Here is a 27,812-nt window from a genome sequence, read left to right on the forward strand (position 1 = left end):
AAATAGCTGTTTTTAAATAGTTTAGAGTGACCTGTAAATCATTTAAGGTAGCCTGTAAATTATGTCAAACATCTCAGTGTCCCTTTCCAAATTCTGACCATGTTTAGTGAGAGTTGAAGATCAGGCTCAGAAATACACCAATGGATATTAACAAAGGAAGTGGGAAGGACTATAACTGTGTGGTTTAAGGAGCACCAGGGAGGCTTTCTTATCCAAAAAGCTGTTTCCCATCATATGTCAAGTGCTTGAAATTCTTTCATTACAGAATGGAGCCATATGACTAAACAACTGTCTTAGTGGGGATTAGTTTTGGGAGCCTAGGTGAGGGGGCCAAGAGGGGAGCAATTGCTAGCAAGGGCAGGTGGCTTCACTAGGTGGTCTCTTCAGGTCCTTTGTGGAGACAAAGGTGTAGAGGTTTTTGTCTACAGTTTATTTTCCTTCTAAATGCAGTTCACTTCTAAAACAAGTCACGTTTTTGCCCCCAGTAGAGGTTCACTTTAACACACAATTCTGATGAGCTATGTCAAAATATGTTTTACAAATCAAATTGTTCAAATGTGCTGCTCTACAAGTTCTATTTTTGATTTGAGTTTGCTTAAAATGAGAATTATCTTAATGTTTCAAAGTGAATGCACTTAAGTAAAAGAAAGTAATTTCAACCGTATCTGAATGACATGTACCTTGAAGTCTTAAATTGCCACTCTGAATCCTTAAAGCATTAGAGACCTGTCCTTACAGTAATGATAACAGCTGTGTCCTAAGCCTCACCTACAATAACAAGAAAGTAGATCAGTATCACTGTCTAAAGGGTTAGGATGTGCCTTATGGTCCTCTATAACAGCGTTTTAAAAATATGTGTCCTTCCTTTCCATCTTCCCCATCTTTGATGTTTTCTTAAAATGTGAATGCATGAATTTTGTGTGACCTATTTAAAAATATGAGTTACGATCTAGATATATTCAAAATATCTGATAGTGTTGACTTAAATTAGTAATGAGGATAGGAAGAACTAATCACTTTAACAAAAAGAGAGCCTATAAGTGAAATAAATCAGAGAGAGAAAGGCAAATACCATATGATCTCACTTTTATGTGGATTCTGAAACAAAAAAGTCAATCTCACAGATAAAGAGATTGGTGGTTGCCAGAAGCTGGGGGTGATGCGCGAACAAAATGGGCGAAAAGGATCAAAATGTGAAAACTTCCAGTTGTAAAATAAGTAAGTCATGGGGGCATAATGTACAGCGTAGTGACAATTGTTAACAGTACTGTAATGTATATTTGGAAGTTGCTTAGAGAGTAAATCTTAAAAGTTGTTATTACAAGAAAAAAATTTTGTAACTATGAGTGGTGCTGGATCTTAACTAAATATTCTGCTGATCACTTCACAATATGTACAAATATTGAATCATTATGCTGTATGCCTGAAACTAATACAATGTTATATATCAAAAAAAAAAAAAAAGAAAAAGAGCATAGAAGTAGTGAATGTGCCAGTGATTTGCTTATGGTAGTTGAAATTATGCCACTTCTAAACCATTGCCAAGGTGATGAATTAGGACATTGGCATTATGGTTTATGTTTCTCTTCTGCTTTTTGAGCTTGCTTTTAATGCTTATAACATTTTTGTCAGTAGCTATGTTTGTATATATGTATGTAGACCCTACTTTGATTTATAAGGCTCCAGTGATACTGTTTCAGCAAATTACAATTTTATTTTTTAATATTTATTTTTGATATTTTTTATTGAAGTGTAGTTGATATACAATATTATGCTCGTTTCAAGTATATAACATAGTGATTCAACAGTTATGTACATTATTAAATCCTCATCCCAACTAGTGTACTTATCTGTCAATATAGAAAGATGTTACAGAACTACTCACTGTATTCTTTATGCTGTACTTTGATCCCTGTGACTAATTTATATTATGATAGAGATTTTGTGCCTCTTTATGCCCTTTACCTATTTCACCCATGGCAACCCCTTCCCTGTGGAAACTACCAGTCAGTTCTCAGTGTCTATGAGTCTACTGCTATTTTGTTCATTTTGTTGTTTTGTTTTTAGATTCCACATATAAGTGAAATCATATGGTATTTGTCTTTCTCTGCCCGGCTTATTTAACTTCACATAATACCCTCTAAGTCCATTCATGTTGTTGCAAATAGCAGGATTTCTTTCTTTTTAATGGCTAAATAATATTCCATTGTGTATATGTACCACATCTTCTTTATCCGTTCATCTATTGATGGACATTTTGGTTTCTTCCATATCTTGGCTATTGTAAATAATGTGACAATAAGCATAGGGGTGCATATATCTTTTCAAATTAGAGGTTTTGTTTTCTTTGGGTAAATTCCTAGAAGTGGAATTACTGGGTCATATGGTATTTCTATTTTTAGTTTTTTGAGGACCCTCCATACTGCTTTCCATTGTGGCTGCACTAATTGATATTCCCAACAGTGTAGGAGGGTTTCCTTTTCTCCACATCCTCGCCAACACTTGTTATTTTTTGTCTTTTGGATAGTGGCCATTGTGACTGGTATGAGGTGATACCTCATTGTGGTTTTGATTTGCACTTCCCTGATGATTAGCGCTGTGGAGCATCTTTTCATGTGCCTTTTGGACATCTGTATTTCTTCTTTGGAAAAATGTCAGTTCAAGTCCTCTACCCATTTTTTAATCAGGTTATTTGTTTTTTCGGTATTGAGGCTTATGAGTTCTTTATATATTTTGGACATTAACCTCTTATCAGATAAGTCATTTACAAATATAGTCTCCCATCCTGTAGGTTGCCTTTTTGTTTTGTTGATGTTGTTGTTTGCTGTACAGAGCTTTTTAGTTTAATGTAGTAATACTTGTATATTTTTGCTTTTGTTTCCCTTGCTCAGGGAGAAATGTCCAGAAAAAAATCACTCATACTTATGTTCAAGAAATTTTTGCCTATGTTTTCTTCTGAGAGTTTTATGGTTTCATCTCTTATATTTAAGTCTTTAATCAATTTAGAGTTTACTTTAATGTATATAATTAGACCATAATCCAGTTTCATTCTCTTGCATGTAGCTGTCCAGTTTTCCCAACACCCTTTATTGAAGAGACTGTCTTTTCCCCATTGTGTATCCATAGCCCCTTTGTCATGTATTAATTGATCACATATGTATGGGTTTATTTCTGGGCTTTCAGTTCTGTTCCATTGATATATGGATCTTTTCTTGTGCCAGTACCATATTGTTTTAATTACAGTAGCTTTGTAGTAGAGCTTGAAGTCAGGAAGTGTGATAGACCCAGATTTGTTCTTCTCAAGATTCTTTGGCTTTTTGGGTTCTTTTGTGGTTCCATATAAATTTCAGGATTATTTCCTGTAGTTGATTGAAAAATGTCATTGGTAAGCAAATTGCAATTTTAAAAGTTGTCAGCAAGGAGACATTATGATGCAGTTGAATGAGGACCAGTTTGAGGAATCTGGTGACCTGGATTTTAACACCAGCTCTGTACCATGGTCAAGTGATTTCCCCACTCTGTGCCTTTTTCCATAGGTAAAATGAAGAGGGTGGACTAGGTGGTCTTCAGGGTTCCTTTTCAGTTCTTTGAATTTTTTTCTGGCAGCATGTGTTTAATGATTACTCCATTCAAGCTCAAAGTACTTAAGATTCTGAAAGGTCCATTTAACTTTAAAGACTATTTCTACTAGAATTTTTGCTTGTTTGTTTGTCTTGGAATGGGAAAGTAATCCTTATCTTTCTTATGGCCATTGCAGCCATCCTAGAGCAGCTCTGACAACCAGACAAAAACAGTAGTGGGAGGAAACAAATGACAGGGCCTTTTGTTTATTCCACATATCTATTGAAATGCTGACCCTATAGAAACAGACCAGCAAAGTGGGAAAAGGGAACCAGTGTGTAAACATCAGCTCGCATTTGCTTGTAGAAGAAGAGAAACATGGGTCTGGATATGTGACTAGATAAGTTCCATGTAAAAACTGCCTTCTTTTTTGACAGTGTGAAAGAGGGTATGGGCTTTCAACCCTGGTGCTGACATTAAGAAATTGTTTTATCTGGGTTTAACTGCAGGGAAAAGGTAGATAGAAATTGTTTTAAGTATAGTAATATTAAGGTTGGTACTCTGAAGTCGATTTCTGAATTCAGGTGGGTAAAATGACAAAATGTGCCTCTATGATCTCAGTATTGTCATCATGTTTGAACTCTTTTCATCTGTAGATAAAGAAAGGGTCCATATTTGATTGATATTTTTCATTATAAGTACCTTTAAACACATGGGGTAAGTTGTTTTTAACTTTTTATTTTAATATAATTTCAAACTTAAAGAAGAATTGCATTAATACTGGAAGGAGCCTATGTACCATTCTCCAAGACTTACCAGTTGTCTACATTTTCCCCCTGTGTTAGTCCAGATGCTCTGAAAAGCAGATGCCAATGAAGGATTAAATGTGCAAGAATTTTATTAGAGGAAATTCCTGAAAGGAAATAAGGAGGGATCTTGGCGAGTTTGAGTACCATCAGATGGCAATGCAGTTCTGTCTCTGGATGAAGAAGACAAGGAGAAAAGCTTGGGTGGATTTCCATTTAGTCTAAGGAGTTCCCTGCCATCAGAGAGTTGTTGGGCCAAAGTCTTCTGACAAAGGGGTCCTGCATCTCCCCCTCAGTCATTACTGGGGAGTGGCCAGTGGGAGATGTGGCCTTGGCACAACAACCTCCCATTAGATATCAGAGTACAGCAACTGACGCCCTTCATCAACTATGCTCCCCATAGTAGGAGGTCTGTGAGGTGTATTCTTATGGTCAGCACCATCCATCTGCTGGGCCATGGAGATCTACTTCTCCACACAGGTCTGTGGAGAAACTCCTGGGTAGTTCCCCTGGACATTTCTTTCTGAGGGAAAGCTCAGAAGAAGGTGGTCTGTGGGGTGGACTACAACCCCCATCATTGCAGTTGGTCTTGGGAACACAAGTGGCACCCCTCCTGTCCCTTGTCCACTATTCATTCTAGAGTCACCTCACACTCAGCTGTCTCCTCCATGGGTCTCAGTCCTCACCTAGGGGTGGGACCCAAACTTTCATTCTCTGTGTGAGAACTTCTCTGATATTGCTGCACTTCTCATTGACAGTTACAAGGGGGCAAGAAAGTAAAGCAGGTGCCCTCGTGGGTCACCTGGGATCCAACATACAATTTCTCCTGGCCATCATTTTGTACAAGCCACCCTTCCTCCCTGGAATACCAGAATCCACTACCTGCCCAGACAGTGACTCCCTCTCTCACCTGTTGGTCCCTGGGCACAAGGATCCAAAGTGCCCTAGCATCATCTTTGACTTGTAGTTCACTGGGACCTTTGTTTGCCTCTGGAAAGAGCATGCCCCCATGCCCGCTTTGGAAAACAGGACCTTCAGCCTTGCAAAGCCCCGAACTGAGGGGACAGGAGGCAAAAGTCCCTCAATAGGTCACAGGAGTAAAGGTAATTGGGGCCATTCTTGCTTCCAACCCTTGTTTCCTGGATTCATGTACCCTTAATATTGGAGTACAGCACTGCATAGAGGTCTTTGACTTAGCAAATACACAATACCTTCAAAGTTTGCTCTCCCTTTTCAGTGTTTCTTCTAAGCTGAAACTTCAGCTGTACCTTTAAAAGGCTTTTCCAGTGCTCTTTCAGACCAGTTGCCTCTGCCTGGTGTGGTATGTGATGTGACCAGTAGATCCCACGGTCATTGTCTCTCTCCCGTACCTCGTTTGCTATAAAGGGCTAGTCTGGTCAGAGCCATACTAGGTGAGATATGAGGCCTATAGATCAGGAATTCCATGAGCCTGCTGATAGTGGTGAAGGCTGAGGCTTTGCAAACAGGGAAGGTAAACTCATGTCTGGATAGGTATTTATTCCTGTAAAGATGAACTACTGTCCCTTCTAGGATGGGAGGGCCCAATATAGTCCACTTGTCACCCAGTGGCCAGTAGGTCTCTTCAAGGAATAATGCCATACAGTATTGGTCTCTATTGTAGTAACTTGGGTATTTAGAGGTAGAAATACTAGATTGGACTTTTTAAGTATGAGTTCATAATGTTGGGCCCATATGTAGCTTCTGTCTTTGCTGCCATGACTATTCCATTCACATGTCCACCTTCGAGGTTCTGGAGTTGGTAGTGACAATGGCTAGCTAATGTTAACTAGCAAAGTTATTTTGTCTACTAGGCTGTTCACTGCCACTTCTGTGGTGCCCATGTGTACCCGTTCCTACGTATCTACCCACATGCCTCTGTATAAAACTAATCTCTGCTCTTCTAGTCCTTTTCCTCCCAGGCCCCTGAAAAATGGCTAGCTATTGACCATTGCCCAATAATCTGTTTATATCTTCACTTCAGACCACTTCTTTTATACAAATTAGTTGGTTAGATACACTGCTTGGTCAGATATACTCCCTGTTGTACGCAGTCTGTGAGGCACAGTTACTTTATCATTCTGTCTCTCTCTCATGAACCATTTGAAGGTAACAAAGACCATCATGTTCACTTACTCCTAAATACTTCAGGCTGTGTTTCCTAAAAACAAGGACATTCTGTACATAACCACAGCATGATTATTAAAACCAGAAAATGTAGCCTTGAAATAATACTGTTACCTAAAACAAAATTCATATTCAAATTTGAATAATTGTCCCAGTAGTGTTCTTTACAGCTTCTTTTTTCTGGGTCCTGGATCCAGTCTAGGATATGCATTACATTTGGTTATCATGTTTGCTTAATCGCTTGTAAAAACAGTTCCTCCAATCTTTTTGTCTTAGCCTTAGAATATTTGAAGTATGTAGGCTATTTATTTTATGCATTTTCTATAAATTTGCATTTTATGCTATTTCCAGATGGTTAAATCAGCAAGAATAACAAAAGTGAGGTTATGTCCTTCTCAGTTTGTCATATCGGGAGGTACATGATATCAGTTTGTTTCAATAATACTGCTGTTGTTAGCTTTGATCCCTTGGTTTAGGTATTGTTATAGTCTTATGCTTGTGTCCCCCACAAAATTTATATGTTCAAATCCTAACCCCAAAGATGATTGATATTAGGAGTTGGAGTCTTTGTCAGGTGATTTAGTCATGAGAGTGGAGCTCTCATGATTGAAATTAGTGCCCTTATAGAAGAGGCCCCAGAGAGTTCTCTTGCCAGTTTAGCCATGTGAGTTTACGGTGAGAATAAGGCCAACTATAAAGAAGTGAGCCCTCATCAGACACCAAATTGACCAGAGCCTGATCTTAGACTTCAAAACTTCCAGAACCAATGCTTATTTTTTTAATTAAAATATCATTAATATACAATCCTATGAAGATTTCATGTGAACAGCATTGTGGTTTCAACATCACACATATTACCAATGCTTATTGTTTATAAGCTACTCAGTCTATGGTATTTTGTTATAGTAGCCCAAACAGACTAAAATAGGTGTTAACTACTAGGTTCCTCCACTGTAAAGTTACTATTTTCCCTTTGTAATTAGTAATTGTGGGGAACTACTTTGATATTACATAAATACTCTTTTCCTCATCAAACTTTCTCCCACCAGTTCTCCCATCCATTGATGATTTTCTAACTCTATCACTCCTTCTTTGTTTATTAGTTTTCATTTTACTCTAAGGAAGAGCTTTTCTTTCTCATCAAATAATCAATCAATTAATTAATTAATTATCAGTATGGACTCCTGGGTTCTTATTTTATTTAATGCATTATAATGCATTATTATCATTATCTATTTTGATGAACAAATTATTCCACATTTTGCCATTGGGAGCTTACTGGCTTCTGTGTTCTTTTCAGATGTCCCCATCATTCTCTGATACTTTTTACGTTCTGGAACCACAGGGTACCTAGGGGAAAGGACTGTTACTTTTCTTAACAAGTCTTGTAGATCTAGCTGTCCCTTTAAACAATGAATATGTATATATATATATGACTTTTATAAAAATAAAACTAATTTTAAAAAGATGTTCCTCTTCCAAATCAATCTGTGAATTGCAGTAGTCATCTAAAACTCATGCTGTCATGGAGGCTATGGGTCAGGCCTGAGTGCAATTGCCTTTGCAGGTGGGCCATGGCTGTGTGCGCTACTGAAAAAAAATAAAAGAAAAAAAACCAGTAATGTCTAGTTCATTGGGTGGTATGACTAAAGGGGGCTGCTTTTATCATTTTCTTTGTTTTTCTATATGTCTAAAATATAATTAATTTGTAGATGTAATGTTTATAAATTGGGGTTTCTGAACTGGAATGCATTATACAAATGTGAGGCTGTTATCATTATTAATATGAATGCTAACATTATTCAGGCACTGTATGGACACACAGTGAAAAGATAATGCTTAAGTTGGGAAACAGCCAAGGTATAATGCAGGTAGAGAGTTCTAATGTTATAATTTCCAGTTAGGTGTTTCTTTAATCACATGTGGCTAATGAAGGGTGATTAACAAAAAATAAAATGGTCCCAACCTGGAAAATTCTTCTAATGCTGGAAGTATCAGTGGAGAATACTTGGAGAAGACCAGACACCAATACAATTTCCCATTCTTAAAGTCTGGCTCAGCTCTCTCCTCTGAACACTTCTGTGACCACCCTCCACCCTAGCCAGAGCCTGCTTTCCTGTGCTCCCATAGCATTTCATCACTTGCAGTGTTCTCATCAGCTTTTTGTGAATTTTTCTTCCCTGCTGGACTATAATACTGAGATCAAAGAATATTTCTATTCCACCTCTTGTATCCTCTGATAAGAATATCCTTTCTTACCGATACTTCAAGCCTCAGATCAGGTATCACTTTGTCCAGGAAGCCTGTCCTGACTGACCTGTTTTGGGTTAATTATCCTCCTGTGTGTTCCCATATTACCCTATGCCACTTCTGCCACAGTATACCTTGCACTGTACTATTATCTCATGTTATCATTCTCTTCATAGAGATTCTGAGCTCCTTGAGATCAAGAACTGTGTCACCATGTGTCCATCAAAGGGACTGGTCCATAGGATCTCAATAATGGCACATTGAATTGTATTTAGTTAAATCAAGTAAATATACCAATAATCCAATTAAAAGTCTCAATTAATATATGGGTAGCAGATGCCCTAGCTAGATTGGAGTTGAGATATAGCTTCTGTGTGGAGTTGAGTTTTAATTATAGTTATTAATCTAGTTTTGAGTATAGAAGCACTTTAAAAAAACACCATAACCAGAGTGGCAGAGGAAAGATGGCAGGGTAGGAAGACAAGGCAGAAACCTCCTCACACACACACACACCAAGGAAGCAACTACAGCATATACAACTAACCCTGAAAATGACCTTAAGACTGCAGAACAGACCATTTGCATGTGGTGAAGAATAGACCATATAAAGAAGGGTAAAGTGATAGAACTGTGATTGATCAGGACAAATGGGAGGATGAGGAACAGAGCAGGGAAAGGAAAGGTGCTCAGGAACTCTTCACATCTGGCCCTAGATATCTGCACTGGGAACATGAGTCCACATTGCATTGGGCTTTCATGATTAGCAGGGTTGGACACCAGGGAGAGTTGTAGCACTCTGGGAGGCTGAGATTCCTGCCACTTGTGGAGGATAGGCACCTGCTCTGTAGGTTCCACTGAATCCCAACACAGAGGCAGCAGACTGAAAGATTTTACCAGCAGCGGGAAGGATGCTAGAGGGGTGAGGGCTGGATGGAGCTCTCTCTGCAGGATAAAGGGCCATTGGGTGATGCTTCCCTAGCCCTCCTCCCTCAGCCCAACAGATCAGAAGCTTGTGGGAGCCCCAAACACTCCCCCTGCCCACCACATGCCCACCCACCTGCAGATAATTATCATTCAAAATGGAAGATTAAACATTTCCCAGATAAATGAAGGCAGAAGGAATTCACTACTGCTAAACCAGCATTACAAGGTATGTTAAAGGAACTTCTGTAGATGGAAATGTGCTTGACCCTAAATATTTTTCACCAGTGAAAATAAACCCACAGTAAAGGTTGTAGATCAATTATTTACCAAACAAGTATGAAATTAAAAGAAAAAACAAAGTAGTAAAACCAAGAATACACAAAATCAATCAAGGGATACACAAAAAATGCATATTATGACATCTAATACATAATGTGTGGGGGAGGAAGAAGAGTAAAAATAATTACTTTTAGATCATGTTTGAAATAGAGCAATCATCAACTTAACATAAACTGTGATATATTTAGGAAACTATCCATGGACCTATGGTCTACAGTAGATACACCACAAACCTAAGGTCTACAGTAGATACACAAAAAATTACAAAAAGAAATCCATACAACACTAAAGAAAACCATTAAATAACAAGAGAAGAGTATAAGAGAGGAAGAAAGGAACAGAGAGAAGATAAAAAAAACAACCAGAAAACAATTAATAAAGTGTTAATAAGGACATATCTGTCAATAATCACCTTCAGTGTAAATAGACTGAATGCATCAATCAAAAGACATAGGGTGGCAGAATGGATAAATAAATAAAACCCATCTATTTGCTGCCTACAGGAGACTCCTTTCAGACCTAAACATATACATAGAAACTGAAAGTGAAGGGATCGGAAAAGATATTTCATGCAAATAATAGGAAGAAAAAAGCAGGAGTAGCAGTACTGGTATCAGCGAAATAGACTTCAAAACAAACAAAGTAAGAAGAGACAAAGAAGGACATTATGCAATGCTAAAGGGATCATTTCAACAAGAGGATATAACAGTTATAAACATCTATGCACCCAATGTAGGAACACCTAAATATGTAAAACAAATACTAACAGAACTAAAGGGGGAAATAGACTGCAACTCACTCATATTATGGGACTTTAACATGCCACTTAACATCAACAGATCAACCAGACAGAAAATAAATAAGGAAACAGAGGCACTGACATATTAGATCAGAAGGATTTAACAGACCCCCATAGAACATTGCATCCAGAAGCAGCAAGACACACATTTTTCTCAAGTGTATGTGGAATGTTCTCAAGAATAGATCACATATTAGGCTACAAAAAGAGCCTTAATAAGTTAAAAAAGACTGAAATTGTATCAAGCAACTTCTCAGACCACAATGGTATGAAATTAGAAGTAAATTACACAAAGAAAGCAAAAAATAAAAAACCTGCAAACACATGGAGGCTAAACAACATGCTTCGAAATAATCAATGGATCAATGAAAAAACTGAAACAAATCAAGCAATGAACTAGGACAAATAATTCTAAAATTCATATGCAACCACAAAAGACCCCGAGTAGCCAAGCAATCCTGAGAAAGAACAAAGCTGGGGGTATTATGGTCCCTGACTTCAAGTTCTACTACAAAGCTGCAGTAATCAAAACAATATGGGTATTGGCACAAGAACAGACCCATAGATCGGAACAGAATAGAGAGACCAGAAATAAAACCCACGCATATACACTCAATAAATATATGACAAAGGGGCCATGAATGTACAGTGGGGAAAAGACAGTCTCTTCAATGAATGGTGTTGGGAAAATTGGACAGCTACATTCAAGAGAATGAAACTGGATTACTGTGTAACACCATACCAAAAGTAAACTCCAAATGGATTAAATGTCTAAACATAAGACATGAAACCATAAAACTCTTAGAAGAAAACATAGGCAAAAATCTCTTGAAAATAAGCATGAGCAATTTTTTTCTGCAAATGTCTCCCTGGGCAAGGGAAACAATAGCAAAAATACACAAGGATGACTACATCAAGCTAAAAAGCTTCTGTACAGCAAAAGACACCATCCACAAAACGGAAAGGCACACTACAGTATGGGAGAATATATTTGTAAATGATTTATCTGATAAGGGGTTAACATTTCAAAATAAATGAGGAATGCCTACACCTCAACACCAAAAATCAAATAACCTGATTAAAAAATTGGTGGAAGACCTGAACAGACATTTCTCCAAAGAAGAAATACTGGGTTGTATGGTATTTCTATTTTTAGTTTTTTGAGGACCCTCCATACTGCTTTCCATTGTGGCTGCACCGATTCACATTCCCAACAACAGTATAGGAGGGTTCCCTTTTCTCCATATCCTCACCAACACTTATGGGTAACTGTTGAACCACTCTGTTATGTACTTGAAACCAATAAAAGATTGTATGTCAACTATACTTCAATTAAAAAAATTAATTCAGTGCAGTTTAAATTAAAAACCAAAACTAAAATCAAAGAAAACACCATAACATAATAGAGAATCTATATAGAAGTGACACTTTTCAAGATATAATTAACAAGGGACAGTAACAATTTAGCAAATGCCTTTTGTTTATGGTCATTTTTCTCAAGCCCACCTGTTTAGCAGTAATATATAGAAAACATTAGCTAAACTAAATATATTTTCTATTAGCTTTGGAATAATATTAGCTAATATATATATATATATATATATATATATTTTTTTTAATTTAATTTAAATTTTCCCCTTTATTTATTTATTTATTTTGGTATCATTAATCTACAATTACATGAGCGACATTATGGTTAGTAGACTCGCCCCATCATCAAGTCCCCAACACATACCCCATTACAGTCACTGTCCATCAGTGTAGTTAAGATGCTGTAGAATCACTACTTGTCTTTGTGTTGTACAGCCCTCCCCTTGACCCCCACACACTACATTATGTTTGCTAATCATAATGCCCCTTTTCCCCTCTTGTCCCTCCCTTCCCACCCATCCTCCCCAGTCCCTTTCCCTTTGGTAACTGTTAGTCCATTCTTCAGTTCTGTGATTCTGCTGCTGTTTTGTTCCTTCAGTTTTCTCTTTTTTCTTATACTCCACAGATTAGTGAAACCATTTGATACTTGTCTTTTTCCTCCTGGCTTATTTCACTAAGCATAATACCCTCTAGCTCCATCCATGTTGTTGCAAATGTTAGGATTTGTTTTCTTCTTATGGCTGAATAATATTCCATTGTGTATATGTACCACCTCTTCTTTATCCATTCATCTACTGATGGACACTTAGGTTGCTTCCATTTCTTGGCTATTGTAAATAGTGCTGCGATAAACATAGGGATGCATATGTCTTTTTCAAACTGGGCTGCTGCATTCTTAGGGTAAATTCCTAGGAGTGGAATTCCTGGGTCAAATGGTATTTCTATTTTGAGCTTTTTGAGGAACCTCCATATGGCTTTCCACAATGGTTGAACTAATTTACGTTCCAATCAGCAGTGTAGGAGGGTTCCCTTTTCTCCACATCTTCACCAACATTTCTTGTTGTTTGTCTTTTGGATGGTGGCCATCCTTACTGATGTGAGGTGATATCTCTTTGTGGTTTTAATTTGCATTTTTCTGATGATTAGCGATGTGGCACATCTTTTCATGTGCCTGTTGGCCATCTGAATTTCTTTTTTGAAGAAGTGTCTGTTCAGATCCTCTGCCCATTTTTTAATTGGATTATTTGTTTTTTGTTTGTTGAGGTGCATGATCTCTTTATATATTTTGGATGTCAATGCTTTATCAGATATGTCATTTATGAATATATTCTCCCATACTGTAGGATGTATTTTTGTTCTATTGTTGGTGTCCTTTGCTGTAGAGAAGCTTTTCAGCTTGATATAGTTCCACTTGATCATTTTTGCTTTTGTTTCCCTTGCATGGAGAGATATGTTCGTGACTAAGTTGCTTGTGTTTATGTCCAAGAGATTTTTGCCTATGTTTTTTTTCTGAGAGTTTTATGGTTTTATGACTTACATTCAGGTCTTTGATACATTTCAAATTTACTTTTGTGTATGGGGTTAGACAATGGTACAGTTTCATTTGCTTACATGTAGCTGTTCAGTTTTGCCAACACCAGCTGTTGAAGAGGCTGTCATTTCCCCATTGTATATACATGGCTCCTTTATCATATATAAATTGACCACAAATGCTTGGGTTAATATCTGGACTCTCTATTCCGTTCCACTGGTCTGTGGGTCAGTTATTGTGCCAGTGCAAAATTGACTTGAATACTGTGGCTTTGTAGTAGAGCTTGAAGTTGGGAAGTGAGATCCCCCCTGCTTTACTCTTCTTCTCAGGATTGCTTTGGATATTTGGGGTCTTTTGTGGTTCCATATGAATTTTAGAACTATTTGCTCCAGTTGGTTGAAGAATGCTGTCGGTATTTTGATAGGGATTGTATTGAATCTGTAGGTTGCTTTAAGCAGGATGGCCATTTTGACAATATTAATTCTTCCAAACCAAGAGCATGGGATGAGTTTCCATTTGTTAGTGTCCTCTTTAATTTCTCCTAGGAGTGTCTTGTACTTTTTAGGGTATAGGTCTTTCATTTCCTTGGTTAAGTTTATTCGTAGGTATTTTATTCTTTTTGATGCTATTGTGAATGGAATTATTTTCCTGATTTATCTTTCTGTTAGCTCATCGTTAGTGTATAGGAAAGCAACAGATTTCTGTGTATTAATTTTGTATCCTGCAACTTTGCTGAATTCAGATATTAGTTCTAGTAGTTTTGGAGTGGAGTCTTTAGGGTTTTTTATGTACAGTATCATGTCATCTGCAAACAGTGACAGTTTGACTTCTTCTTTACCAATCTAGTTGCCTTGTATTTCTTTGTTTTGTCTGATTGCCATGGCTAGGACCTCCAGTACTATATTGAATAACAGTGGGGAGAGTGGGCATCCCTGTCTTGTCCCAATCTTAGAGGAAAAGCTTTCAGCTTCTTGCTGTTACATATGATATTGGCTATGGGTTTGTCATATATGGCCTTTATTGTGTTGAGGTACTTGCCCTCTATGCCCATTTTGTTAAGAGTTTTATGAATGGATGTTGAATTTTGACGAATGCTTTTTCGGTATCTATGGAGATGATCATGTGGTTTTTGTCCTTCTTTTTGTTGATGTGGTGGATGATGTTGATGGAGTTTTGAATGTTGTACCATCCTTGCATCCCTGAGATGAATCCCACTTGATCATGGTGTATGATCCTCTTGGTGTATTTTTGAATTTGGTTTGCTAGTATTTTGTTGAGTATTTTTGCATCTATCATCAGGGATATTTGTCTGTAATTTTTTTGGGGGGGGATGGTCTTTGCCTGGTTTTGATATTAGAGTGATGCTGGCTTCATAGAATGAGTTTGGAAGTATTCCCTCCTCTTCTATTTTTTGGAAAACTTTAAGGAGGATAGGTATTATGTCTTCTCTATATGTGTGATAAAATTCAGCAGTGAATCCATCTTGCCCGGGGGTTTTGTTCTTGGGTAGTTTTTTGATTACCGATTCAATTTAGTTGCTGGTAATTTCTCTATTTAGATTTTCTGTTTCTTCCATGGTCAGTCTTTGGAGGTTGTATTTTTCTAGGAAATTGTCCATTTTTTCTAGGTTTTCCAGCTTGTTACATATAGATTTTCATAGTATTCTCTATTAATTCTTTGTATTTCTGTGGTATCTGTTGTGATTTTTCCTTTCTCTTTTCTGATTCTGTTTATGTGTGTAGATTCTCTTTTTCTCTTAATAAGTCTGGCTAGGAGTTTATCTATTTTGTTTATTTTCTCAAAGAACCATTTATTGGTTTCATTGATTTTTTCTATTGTTTTATTCTTCTCAATTTTATTTATTTCTTCTCTGATCTTTATTATGTCCCTCCTTCTGCTGACTTTTGGTCTCATTTGTTCTTTTTTTTCCAGTTTCAATAATTGTGACTTTAGAATATTCATTTGGGATTGTTCTTCTTTCTTTAAATATGCCTGGATTGCTATATACTTTCCTCTTAGAACTGCTTTCACTGCATCCCACAGAGGTTGGGGTGTTGTGCTGTTGTTTTCATTTGTCTTCATATATTGCTTGATCTCTGTTTTAATTTGGTTGTTGATCCATTGATTATTTAGGAGCATGTTGTTTAGGCTCCATGTGTTTGTGAACCCTTTTGTTTTCTTTGTACAATTTATTTCTAGTTTTCCACCTTTGTGATCTGCAAAGTTGGTTGGTAGAATTTCAATCTTTTTAAATTTACTGAGGATCTTTTTGTGGCCAAGTAAGTAGTCTATTCTGAAAAATGTTCCAGGTGAACTTGAGAAGAATGCGTATCCTGTTGCTTTTGGGTGTAGAGTTCTGTAGATGTCTGTTAGGTCCATCTGTTCTACTGTGTTGTTCAGTGCCCCTGTGACCTTACTTATTTTCTGTCTGGTGGATCTGTCCTTTGAAGTGAGTGGTGTGTTGAAGTCTTCAAAACTGAATGCATTGCATTCTATTTTCTCCTTTAATTCTGTTAGTGTTTGTTTGCATATGTTGGTGCTCCTGTCTTGGGTGCATAGATATTTATAATGGTTATATCCTCTTGTTGGACACCTTTATCATTATGCAATGTCCTTCTTTGTCTCTTGTGACTTTCTTTGTTTTGAAGTCTATTTTGTCTGATGCAAGTACTGCAACACCTGCTTTTTTTCCCCCTATTGTTTGCATGAAATATGTTTTTCCATCCCTTTACTTTTAGTCTGTGTATGTCTTTGGGTTTGAGGTGAGTCTCTTATAAGCAGCATATAGATGGTTCTTGCTTTTTTATCCATTCTATTACTCTGTGTCTTTTGATTGGTGCATTCAGTCCATTTACATTTAGGGTGATTATCAATAGATATGTACTTATTGCCATTGCAGGCTTTGGGTTTGTGGTTACCAAAGGTTCAAGCGTACTTCTTTACTATCTAACCATCTAACGTAACTCTCTTATTAAGGTATTATAAACACAGTCTGATGATTCTTTATTTCTCTCCCTTCTTATTCTTCCTCCACCATTCTTTATATGTAAGGTGTTTTATTCTATACTCTTTTGTGTTTCCTTTGACTGTTTTTGTGGATAGTTGATTTTATTCTTTTCCTTAGTTATTATTTGGTTGATATGCTTTCTTTGCTGTGATTTTAATTTCTTTGGTGACATCTATTTAGCCTTAGGAGTGCTTCCATCTATAGCAGTCCCTTTAAAATACACTGTGGATGTGATTTGTGGGAGGCATATTCCCTCAACTTTTGCTTCTCTGGGAATTGTTTAATTGCTCCTTCATATTTAAATGATAATCGTGCTGGATACAGTATTCTTGGTTCAAGACCCTTCTGTTTCATTGCATTAAATATATCATGCCATTCTCTTCTGGCTTGTAAAGTTTCTGTTGAAAAGTCTGATGATAGCCTGATGGGTTTTCCTTTGTAGGTGATCTTTTTTCTCTCTGGCTGCCTTTAGTACTCTGACCTTGTCTTTGATCTTTGCCATTTTTTTTTTTTGAGAGGCATCTCTCATATTTATTGATCAAATGGTTGTTAACAACAATAAAATTCAGTATAGGGGGGTCAACGCTCAATGTACAATCATTAATCCATCTCAAGCCTAATTCTCATCAGTCTCCAATCTTCTGAAGCATAACGAACAAGTTCTTACATGGTGAACGAATTCTTACATAGTGAATAAATTCTTACATGGTGAACAGTACAAGGGCATTCATCACAGAAACTTTGGGTTTTGATCATGCATTATGACCTATAAACAATCAGGTCAAATATGAATATTCGTTTGATTTTTGTACTTGATTTATATGTTGATCCCACATTTCTCCTATTATTATTATTATTTTTATTTTTAATAAAATGCTGAAGTGGTAGGTAGATGCAAGATAAAGGTAGAAAACATAGTTTAGTGCTGTAAGAAGGCAAATGTAGATGATCAGATGATCAGATGTGTGCCTATGGACTAAGTATTAATCCAGGCTAGACAAGGGCAGCAAGACATCCACAGATGCAGAAGATTTCTCTCAAAGCAGGGGGGGTGAGGGTCTGAGCCTCACCTCTGTTGATCCCCAAATTCTCACCTGATGGCCCCCCTGCGACTGTGCCTGTCTTAGGTTGTTCCTCCCTTGAGGAATCTTACCCATCTCTGGCTAACCAGTCATCTTCCGGGGCCATACAGGGAAATGTAAAGTTGGTAAGTGAGAGAGAAGCCATATTGTTTGCAAAGGTTAGCTTTTTACTTCTTTGCAGATTTATGCCCTGTGGCTTCTATGCCCAGCACTTGTCTCGAGGTATCTTTACCACCTGGAGGAATTATGATACTCGGTAAATTCGATATGAGGCACGAATTCTATTTAAGGGTTGTAATTAGGAAGGAAGAAGAAAAGCTATAGATGTAGCATATGAAGGAAACATGGGAGGATTGATTATTTCTTTGACATATCTTCTTGTATAGTACCTTAAGTATGTATAGGTTTTAAACTACTAACTAATTTTCACACACATATTAACATAATAGGAATATGGTGACATAAACAAAGCAAATCTATAATTACCATCCATCTCCAGTGAAGCCAAGAAAACCATTTAGGCACCCTAGGCATTTGTGAAAATTTATCTATGATATGATGGATATTGTCCAACTGTACTTGAACCATCAGACAAATTAAAGCAGCCCATTTCTGGGATCTGTTCACATCCCATATGTTCTTTTAACCATAGATAATCTATAGTCATGAGATTTTGGAGTGCTACAACTTGCACCCCTCCCAACTCCTGGTTGAGTTCCAACAGTACAGATCCGGTCAAATTCGTTGTCTCACTGTATGCACATGCCAGCCTAGACATCTCCCTCCTCCTTCTTATGGCAAGTCCAGGAGACGGTGGGCTGGATGCAGCCACAACCGCAGCATCGTCCGGATCCCTGTGGAGGCTTTTTGATGATCATCCCCCGGCACAAGTCCTCCAGAGAGTGCTGATGCCGGAAGCTCCTCCTCATATCATATCTTAGTTCATTTTCTGGGTATCCAAGCTAGGCCTTGATCTTCTGCATAGAAACAAACAGACCCTTTGCCCACACTTTGACATGCCCTCTATACCACTGTGCAGAACTCATTGGAGGTCAGCACACAGTAACTGTTTTTTTTTTTTTAATTAAGATAAAGGAATATTATCAGAAAAGAGTACCTCCATAGCTGATCATCTGACACCCTTTAAGTGATCGACATTAAGGATATTTAAAGCATGCGTTGATCTTTGATTTACCAATAGTTTTATCCTGTTAAGGAGTAATCCCCCTTTTCTTTCTTTCTTTCTTTCTTTCTTTTTTTTTTTTTAATCTACACTTACATGAAGAATACTATGTTTACTATGCTCTCCCCTATATCAGGTCCCCCCTAAAAACCACATTACGGTTACTGTCCATCAGCTTAGCAAAATGTTGTAGAGTCACTACTTGTCCTCTCTGTGTTGTACAGCCCACCCTCCCCTTTCTCCCTCCCCCGCATGCATGCTATTCTTAATGCCCCCCTTCTCCTTCCCTCCCCTTTCCCCGCCCTGCCCACCCATCCTCCCCAGTTCCTTTCCCTTTGGTACCTGTTAGTCCATTTTTGGGTTCTGTAATTCCACTGCTGTTTTGTTCCTTCAGTTTTTCCTTTGTCCCTATACTCCTCAGATGAGTGAAATCATTTGGTATTTCTCTTTCTCCGCTTGGCTTATTTCACTGAGCATAATACTCTCCAGCTCCATCCATGTTGCTGCAAATGGTTGGATTTTTCCACTTCTTATGGCTGAGTAGTATTCCATTGTGTATATGTACCACATCTTCTTTATCCATTCATCTACCGATGGACATTTAGGTTGCTTCCAATTCTTGGCTATTGTAAATAGTGCTGCGATAAACATAGGAGTGCATCTGTCTTTCTCAAACTTGATTGCTGCATTCTTAGGGCAAATTCCTAGGAGTGGAATTCCTGGGTCAAATGGTAGGTCTGTTTTGAGCATTTTGATGCACCTCCATACTGCTTTCCACAATGGTTGAACTAATTTACATTCCCACCAGCAGTGTAGGAGGGTTCCCCTTTCTCCACAGCCTCGCCAACATTTGTTGTTGTTTGTCTTTTGGGTGGCAGCTATCCTTACTGGTGTGAGGTGATACCTCATTGTAGTTTTAATTTGCATTTCTCTGATAATTAGCGATGTGGAGCATCTTTTCATGTGTCTCTTGGCCATCTGTATTTCTTTTTTGGAGAACTGTCTGTTCAGTTCCTCTGCCCATTTTTTAATTGGGTTATTTGTTTTTTGTTTGTTGAGGCGTGTGAGCTCTTTATATATTCTGGACGTCAAGCCTTTATCGGATCTGTCATTTTCAAATATATTCTCCCATACTGTAGGGTTCCTTTTTGTTCTATTGATGGTGTCTTTCGCTGTACAGAAGCTTTTCAGCTTAATGTAGTCCCACTTGCTCATTTTTGCTGTTGTTTTCCTTGCCCGGGGAGATATGTTCAAGAAGAGGTCACTCATGTTTATGTCTAAGAGGTTTTTGCCTATGTTTTTTTCCAAGACTTTAATGGTTTCGTGACTTACATTCAGGTCTTTGATCCATTTTGAGTTTACCTTTGTATATGGGGTTAGACAATGGTCCAGTTTCATTCTCCTACATGTAGCTGTCCAGTTTTGCCAGCACCATCTGTTGAAGAGACTGTCATTTTGCCATTGTATGTCCATGGCTCCTTTATCAAATATTAATTGACCATATATGTTTGGGTTAATTTCTGGGGTCTCTAATCTGTTCCACTGGTCTGTGGCTCTGTTCTTGTGCCAGTACCAAATTGTCTTGATCACTGTGGCTTTGTAGTAGAGCTTGAAGTTGGGGAGTGAGATCCCCCCTACTTTATTCTTCTTTTTCAGGATTGCTTTGGCTATTTGGGGTCTTTGGTGTTTCCATATGAATTTTTGAATTATTTGTTCCAATTCATTGAAGAATGTTGCTGGTAATTTGAGAGGGATTGCATCAAATCTGTATATTGCTTTGGGCAGGATGGCCATTTTGACGATATTAATTCTTCCGAGCCATGAGCATGGGATGAGTTTCCATTTATTAGTGTCCCCTTTAATTTCTCTTAAGAGTGACTTGTAGTTTTCAGAGTATAAGTCTTTCACTTCTTTGGTTAGGTTTATTCCTAGGTATTTTATTCTTTTTGATGCAATGGTGAATGGAATTGTTTTCCTGATTTCTCTTTCTATTGATTCGTTGTTATTGTATAGGAAAGCTACAGATTTCTGTGTGTTAATTTTGTATCCTGCAACTTTGCTGTATTCCGATATCAGTTCTAGTAGTTTTGGAGTGGAGTCTTTAGGGTTTTTTATGTACAGTATCATATCATCTGCAAATAGTGACAGTTTAACTTCTTCTTTACCAATCTGGATTCCTTGTATTTCTTTGTTTTGTCTGATTGCCTTGGCTAGGACCTCCAGTACTATGTTAAATAACAGTGGGGAGAGTGGGCATCCCTGTCTGGTTCCCGATCTCAGAGGAAATGCTTTCAGCTTCTCGCTGTTCAGTATAATGCTGGCTGTGGGTTTATCATATATGGCCTTTATTATGTTGAAGTACTTGCCCTCTATTCCCATTTTGCTGAGAGTTTTTATCATGAATGGATGTTGAATTTTGTCAAATGCTTTTTCAGCATCTATGGAGATGATCATGTGGTTTTTGTCTTTCTTTTTGTTAATGTGGTGGATGATGTTGATGGATTTTCGAATGTTGTACCATCCTTGCATCCCTGGGATGAACCCCACTTGGTCATGGTGTATGATCCTTTTGATATACTGTTGAATTCTGTTTGCTAATATTTTATTGAGTATTTTTGCATCTACATTCATCAGGGATATTGGTCTGTAATTTTCTTTTTTGGTGGGGTCTTTTCCTGGTTTTGGTATTAGGGTGATGTTGGCCTCATAGAATGAGTTTGGGAGTATTCCCCCTTCTTCTATTTTGTGGAACACTTTAAGGAGAATGGGTATTATGTCTTCTCTGTGTGTCTGATAAAATTCCGAGGTAAATCCGTCCAGCCCCAGGGTTTTGTTCTTGGGTAGTTTTTTGATTACTGTTTCAATTTCTTTGCTTGTAATTGGTTTGTTTAACTTTTGTGTTTCTTCCTTGGTCAGTCTTGGGAGGTTGTATTTTTCTAGGAAGTTGTCTATTTCTTCTAGGTTTTCCAGCTTGTTGGCATATAGGTTTTCATAGTAGTCTTTAATAATTCTTTGTATTTCTGTGGAGTCTGTCGTGATTTTTCCATTCTCATTTCTGATTATGTTGATTTGTGTTGACTCTCTTTTTCTCTTAATAAGTTGGGCTAGAGGCTTATCTATTTTGTTTATTTTCTCAAAGAACCAGCTCTTGGTTTCGTTGATTTTTGCTATTGTTTTATTCTTCTCAATTTTGTTTATTTCTTCTCTGATCTTTATTATGTCCCTCCTTCTGCTGACTTTAGGCCTCATTTGTTCTTCTTTTTCCAGTTTTAATAATTGTGATGTTAGACTATTCATTTGGGATTGTTCTTCCTTCTTCAAGTGTGCCTGGATTGCTATATACTTTCCTCTTAAGACTGCTTTCGCTGCATCCCACAGAAGTTGGTGCTTAGTGTTGTTGTTGTCATTTGTTTCTATATATTCCTTGATCTCTATTTTGATTTGTTCATTGATCCATTGATTATTTAGTAGCATGTTGTTAAGCCTCCATGTGTTTGTGAGCCTTTTTGTTTTCTTTGTAGAATTTATTTCTACTTTCATACCTTTGTGGTCTGAAAAATTTGTTGGTAGAATTTCAATATTTTGGAATTTACTGAGGCTCTTTTTGTGAGCTGGTATGTGGTCTATTCTGGAGAATGTTCCATGTGCACTTGAGAAGAATGTATATCCTGTTGCTTTTGGATGTAGAGTTCTATAGATGTCTATTAGGTCCTTCTGTTCTAGTGTGTTGTTCAGTGCCTGTGTGTCTTTACTTATTTTCTGCCCGGTGGATCTATCCTTTGGGGTGAGTGGTGTGTTGAAGTCTCCTACAATGAATGCATTGCAGTCTATTTCCCTCTTTAGTTCTGTTAGTATTTGCTTCACATATGCTGGTGCTCCTGTATTGGGTGCATATATATTTAGAATGGTTATATCCTCTTGTTGGACTGAGCCCTTTATCATTATGTAGTATCCTTCTTTATCTCTTGTTACTTTCTTTGTTTTGAAGTCTATTTTGTCTGATATTAGTACTGCAACCCCTGCTTTCTTCTCACTGTTGTTTGCCTGAAATATGTTTTTCCATCCCTTGACTTTTAGTCTATGCTTATCTTTGGGTTTAATGTGAGTTTCTTGTAAGCAGCATATAGATGGGTCTTGCTTTTTTATCCATTCTGTTACTCTATGTCTTTTGATTGGTGCATTAAGTCCATTTACATTTAGGGTGACTATTGAGAGATATGTACTTATTGCCATTGCAGGCTTTAGATTCGTGGTTACCAAAGGTTCAAGGTTAGCCTCTTTAGTATCTTTCTGCCTAACTTAGCTCGCTTATTGAGCTGTTATATACACTGTCTGGAGATTCTTTTCTTCTCTCCCTTCTTATTCCTCCTCCTCCATTCTTCATATGTTGTGTGTTTTGTTCTGTGCTCTTTTTAGGGGCGCTCCCATCTAGAGCAGTCCCTGTAGGATGCCCTGTAGAGGTGGTTTGTGGGAAGCAAATTCCCTCAGCTTTTGCTTGTCTGGGAATTGTTTAATCCCGCCATCATATTTAAATGATAGTCGTGCTGGATACATTGTCTTTGGTTCAAGGCCCTTCTGTTTCATTGCATTAAGTATATCATGCCATTCTCTTCTGGCCTGTAGGGTTTCTGTTGAGAAGTCTGATGTTAGCCTGATTGGTTTTCCTTTATAGGTGACCTTTTTCTCTCTAGCTGCCTTTAAAACTCTTTCCTTGTCCTTGATCCTTGCCATTTTAATTACTATGTGTCTTGGTGTTGTCCTCCTTGGATCCTTTCTGTTGGGAGTTCTGTGTAATTCCATGGTCTGTTTGATTATTTCCTCCCCCAGTTTGGGGAAGTTTTCAGCAATTATTTCTTCAAAGAGACTTTCTATCCCTTTTCCTCTTTCTTCTTCTTCTGGTATCCCTATAATACGAATATTATTCCTTTTGTATTGGTCACATATTTATCTTAGTGTTGTTTCATTCCTGGAGATCCTTTTATCTCTCTCTATGTCAGCTTCTATACGTTCCTGTTCTCTGGCTTCTATCCCTTCAATGGCCTCTTGCATCTCATCCATTCTGCTTATAAATCCTTCCAGGGATTGTTTCACTTCTGTTATCTCCTTCCTGACATCTGTGATCTCCTTCCGGACTTCATCCCACTGCTCTTGCATTTTTCTCTGCATCTCATCCCACTGCTCTTGCATTTTTCTGTGCATCTCATCCCATTGCTCTTGCATTTTTCTCTGCATCTCTGTCAGCATGTTCATGATTTTTATTTTGAATTCTTTTTCAGGAGGACCAGTTAGGTCTGTCTCCCTCTCAGGTGTTGTCTCTGTGATCTTTGTCTGCCTGTAGTTTTGCCTTTTCATGGTGATAGAGATAGTTTGCAGAACTGGTACAAGTGACCGCTGGAAGAGCTTCCCTTCTTGTTGGTTTGTGGCCTTTTCCTGGGAGAATAGCGACCTCTAGTGGCTTGTGCTGGGCAGCTGTGCGCAGACCGGGCTTCTGCTTCCTGCCCAGTTGCTTTGGGGTTTATCTCTGCTGTTGCTGTGCGCTTGGCCTGGCTGGGGCTGTTCCTCCAAAATGGTGGAGCCCCGTTGGAGGGGGAGCGGCCGGGGGGCTATTTATCTCCGTAAGGGGCCTCTGTGCTCCCTGCTGCCCAGGGTGTTAGAGTGCCCAGAGATCCCCAGATTCCCTGCCTCTGGTCTAAGTGACCTGTCCTGCCCCTTTAAGATTTCCAAAAAGCACTCTCCAAACCAAAACAACAACAGCAACAATGAGAGAGGGAACAGAAAGAACAAAAAAGGAAAAAACACTCGTTTTTTTTTTTTTTTTTTTTTTTTGTCCTCAAGTGCCGGTCCCAGGCACCCGCTCACTGTTCCTGCTGCCCTGTCTCCCTAGCACCAGGGTCCCTGTCCTTTCAAGGCTTCCAAAAAGCACCCACCCACCGGTCCCGCAGGGAAGGAATGCTCGATGTTCTTTGTCCTCAGGCGCTGGTCCCAGGGACCCGCTCACCAGTCCCGCCGCCCTGCCTCCCTAGCACCGGGGTCCCTGTCCCTTTAAGGCTTCCAAAAAGCGCTCGCCAAAAAGAGAAAAAATAAAGGGGAAAAACGCGCGATTTCCTCCGTCCTCTTGCGCCGGTCTCAGGCACCCGCCCGCCGGTCCCGCATGGAGAAATGCGGGATATTCTTTATCCTCTGGCGCCGGTCCCAGGCACCTGCTCACCGGTCCCACCACCCTGCCTCCCTAGCACCGGGGTCCCTGTCCCTTTAAGGCTTCCAAAAAGCACTCGCCAAAAAAAAACCGCTCCAGTTTCTTTCCACCCGCCGGGAGCCGGGGGGAGGGGCGCTCGAGTCCTGCCAGGCCGGGGCTTGTATCTTACCCCCTTCGCAAGGCGCTGGGTTCTTGCAGGTGTGGATGTGGTCTGGATGTTGTCCTGTGTCCTGTGGTCTCTCTGATCTTTGCCATTTTAATTATTTTATGTCTTGGTTGTCCTCCTTGGGTCCCTTGTGTTGGGAGATCTGTGGACTTCCATGGTCTGAGAGACTATTTCCTCCCCCAGCTTGGGGAAGTTTTCAGCAATTATTTCTTCAAAGACACTTTCTATCCCTTTTTCTCTCTCTTCTTCTTCTGGTACCCCTATAATGCAAATATTGTTCTGTTCGGATTTTTCACATAGTTCTCTTAATATTCTTTCATTCCTAGAGATCCTTTTATCTCTCTCTGCCTCAGTTTCTCTGTATTCCTCTTCTCTGATTTCTATTCCATTAACAGTCTCTTGCACCTCATCCAGTCTACTCTTAAGCTCTTCTATTGATTGTTTCATTTCTGTTATCTCCCTCTCAACTTCATCCCTTAGCTCTTGCATATTTCTCTTCAGGTCCATCAGCATGCTTATGACTTTTATTTTGTATTCTTTTTCAGGAAGATTGGTTATATCTATCACACCGGGCCCTCTCTATGGAGTTGTCTGAGTGATTTTTGACTGGACCTGATTCTTCTGCCTTTTCATGGCGATAGAAGTGGTTGCAGGCAGGTGGCACATGTGTCAGCTGGGAGAACAATGTCCCTTCCTGCTTGTTGGTTGCCTTGCCCTTCTCTGCTGCCTGTGCACTCTACCTTCAGGCCATGAGCATCCTCTGGGACAATCTCCTGAGCTTCCATTGGCGGGGCAGCCATCGGGCTAGCATAGAGCACTGCGGGGTTTCCCAGCGGTGCTGGGTGTGTTCTCCTGTGAGAACAGCACCCCTTTGTGCCTTCTGGACCTTGCTCTGGCTTCCTCTGCCTGTGCCGGTTACCTGCACACCAGGAGGCAGTCTCTGGGTTAATCTCCTGAGCTGCTGTGGGCAGAGCCACCCTCAGGCTAGCCTCGAGCCCTGTGAGTCGGAGGGGGGGGTCAGAGCTGCGCTGGGTGTGTTCTCCTATGAGAATGGCACCCCTTCGTCCCTTCCAGACCTTGCTTTGGCTTCTTCTTTCTGTCCCAGTTTGCTTCACACTGGGAAGAGACTCTGTGTTGTTGCTATCCGCAGGGCTGTTCTCCGGCTGCTTCGCAGCTATGGCGGGTCAGCTGTGGTGGGTCAGCCAATCTGCTTGCAGTGCCAGCCGGGGGAATGAAATGGCAGGCTGCTTATCTCTGTGAGGGGCTTCGGGGCTGCTTTACCCCTCAGGGGATTAGGGGACCTTATGTTCCTCAAGATTCCCAACCTGCTGGGCTGAGTGTGCTGGGACAATTTTGTTTAGCTTTTGAGCCTTTGTCCCTTTAAGACTTTAAAAAGTGCCCGCTTTTCTTTTGTCCCAGGGAAGCTGGCTATGGGGACCCGCTTGCAGTCTCCATCTCAGACCCTACCCTTCCGTTTTTCTAATATTCCGTACAGCCTGCAATGTGTTTCTGTGCTTCTGGTGCAGATTACCAGGGCTGGTTATTTAGCAGTTGTGTGCTTCCACCCCCTCCCCACTCTGATTGTTTTCCTCCCACTGGTGAGCTGGGATGGGGTGAGTGCTCGGGTCCCACTGGGTCACAGCTTTGTATCTTACCCCTTTCATGAGATCCTGAGTTCTTGCAGATGTAGATGTGGCCTGGCTGTTGTACTGTATCTTCTGGTCTCTCTTTTAGGAATAGTTGTATTTTCAAAAATATATATGGTTTTGGGAGGAGATTTCCGCCACCCTACTCATGCTGCCATCTTGGCAGTCCTAATATTAACTAATATTTAAGCATTCACTTAGTTCAAAGCAAGATAGCTATATAGATACTTACATTTCATCATTCCCAAAGTAACTGCAAAATAGTATTGTTACTTCATGTTAAAGATGAAGAAACTGAGACTCACAGGAGTTAAGTATCCTGCTCAAGGTCACTGAGCAGTTAAGTATGGGTAAACTGATTACAGAATCAATGTTCAGAAACATCTCTGCTATATTGCATTTTCTTTTTAAGACATTGTGGTTAACAGACTGTAAAGTGGCCTTGAATGATCCCTGTGTCCAGGTAGTCATCCCCTTTGGGTGTAGGGTGGCTTAAATGACTTGCTTCTAACTAAGAAAACATGACACAGATGAGTTATCACTTTTGTGTTTAGGTTGTGAGGATTGTAACCTCTTTCTAGCTGACTCTCTACCTTGCTGGCATGAAGTAAGTTGCTGTGTTGACAGGCCCATGTACCAAGGAATTTAGGGTGGCCTCTCACCAATAGCCAGCGAGAAACTGAGGCCCTCAGTCCCTCAGATCACAGAGAAATGAATCTTGCTAACAATCAGATGAGCTTGGAAGCAAATCTTACAGTCACCCTTCATAAGTGAACCCAAGCCCTGGTCAACACTTTCATTGTAGC

The 27,812-nt window shown here is 39.2% G+C and overlaps 1 protein-coding gene across 1 annotated transcript in view; it reads right to left on the reverse strand.

Moving 5' to 3' along the window:
* The window catches only part of LOC108400946 (uncharacterized protein CXorf66 homolog), a 45,563-nt gene extending 19,403 nt beyond the window's left edge, over positions 1 to 26,160 (reverse strand). The window contains exon 1 of the mRNA XM_037003616.2: positions 26,101 to 26,160. Within this exon, the coding sequence (XP_036859511.2) occupies positions 26,101 to 26,160 (60 nt within the window). The remainder of the gene's footprint in view (positions 1 to 26,100) is intronic.
* Between the last annotated feature and the right edge of the window lie 1,652 nt (positions 26,161 to 27,812).

This window comes from Manis javanica, chromosome X (assembly GCF_040802235.1).
Source record: "Manis javanica isolate MJ-LG chromosome X, MJ_LKY, whole genome shotgun sequence".
NCBI classification, from domain to species: Eukaryota; Metazoa; Chordata; class Mammalia; order Pholidota; family Manidae; genus Manis; species Manis javanica.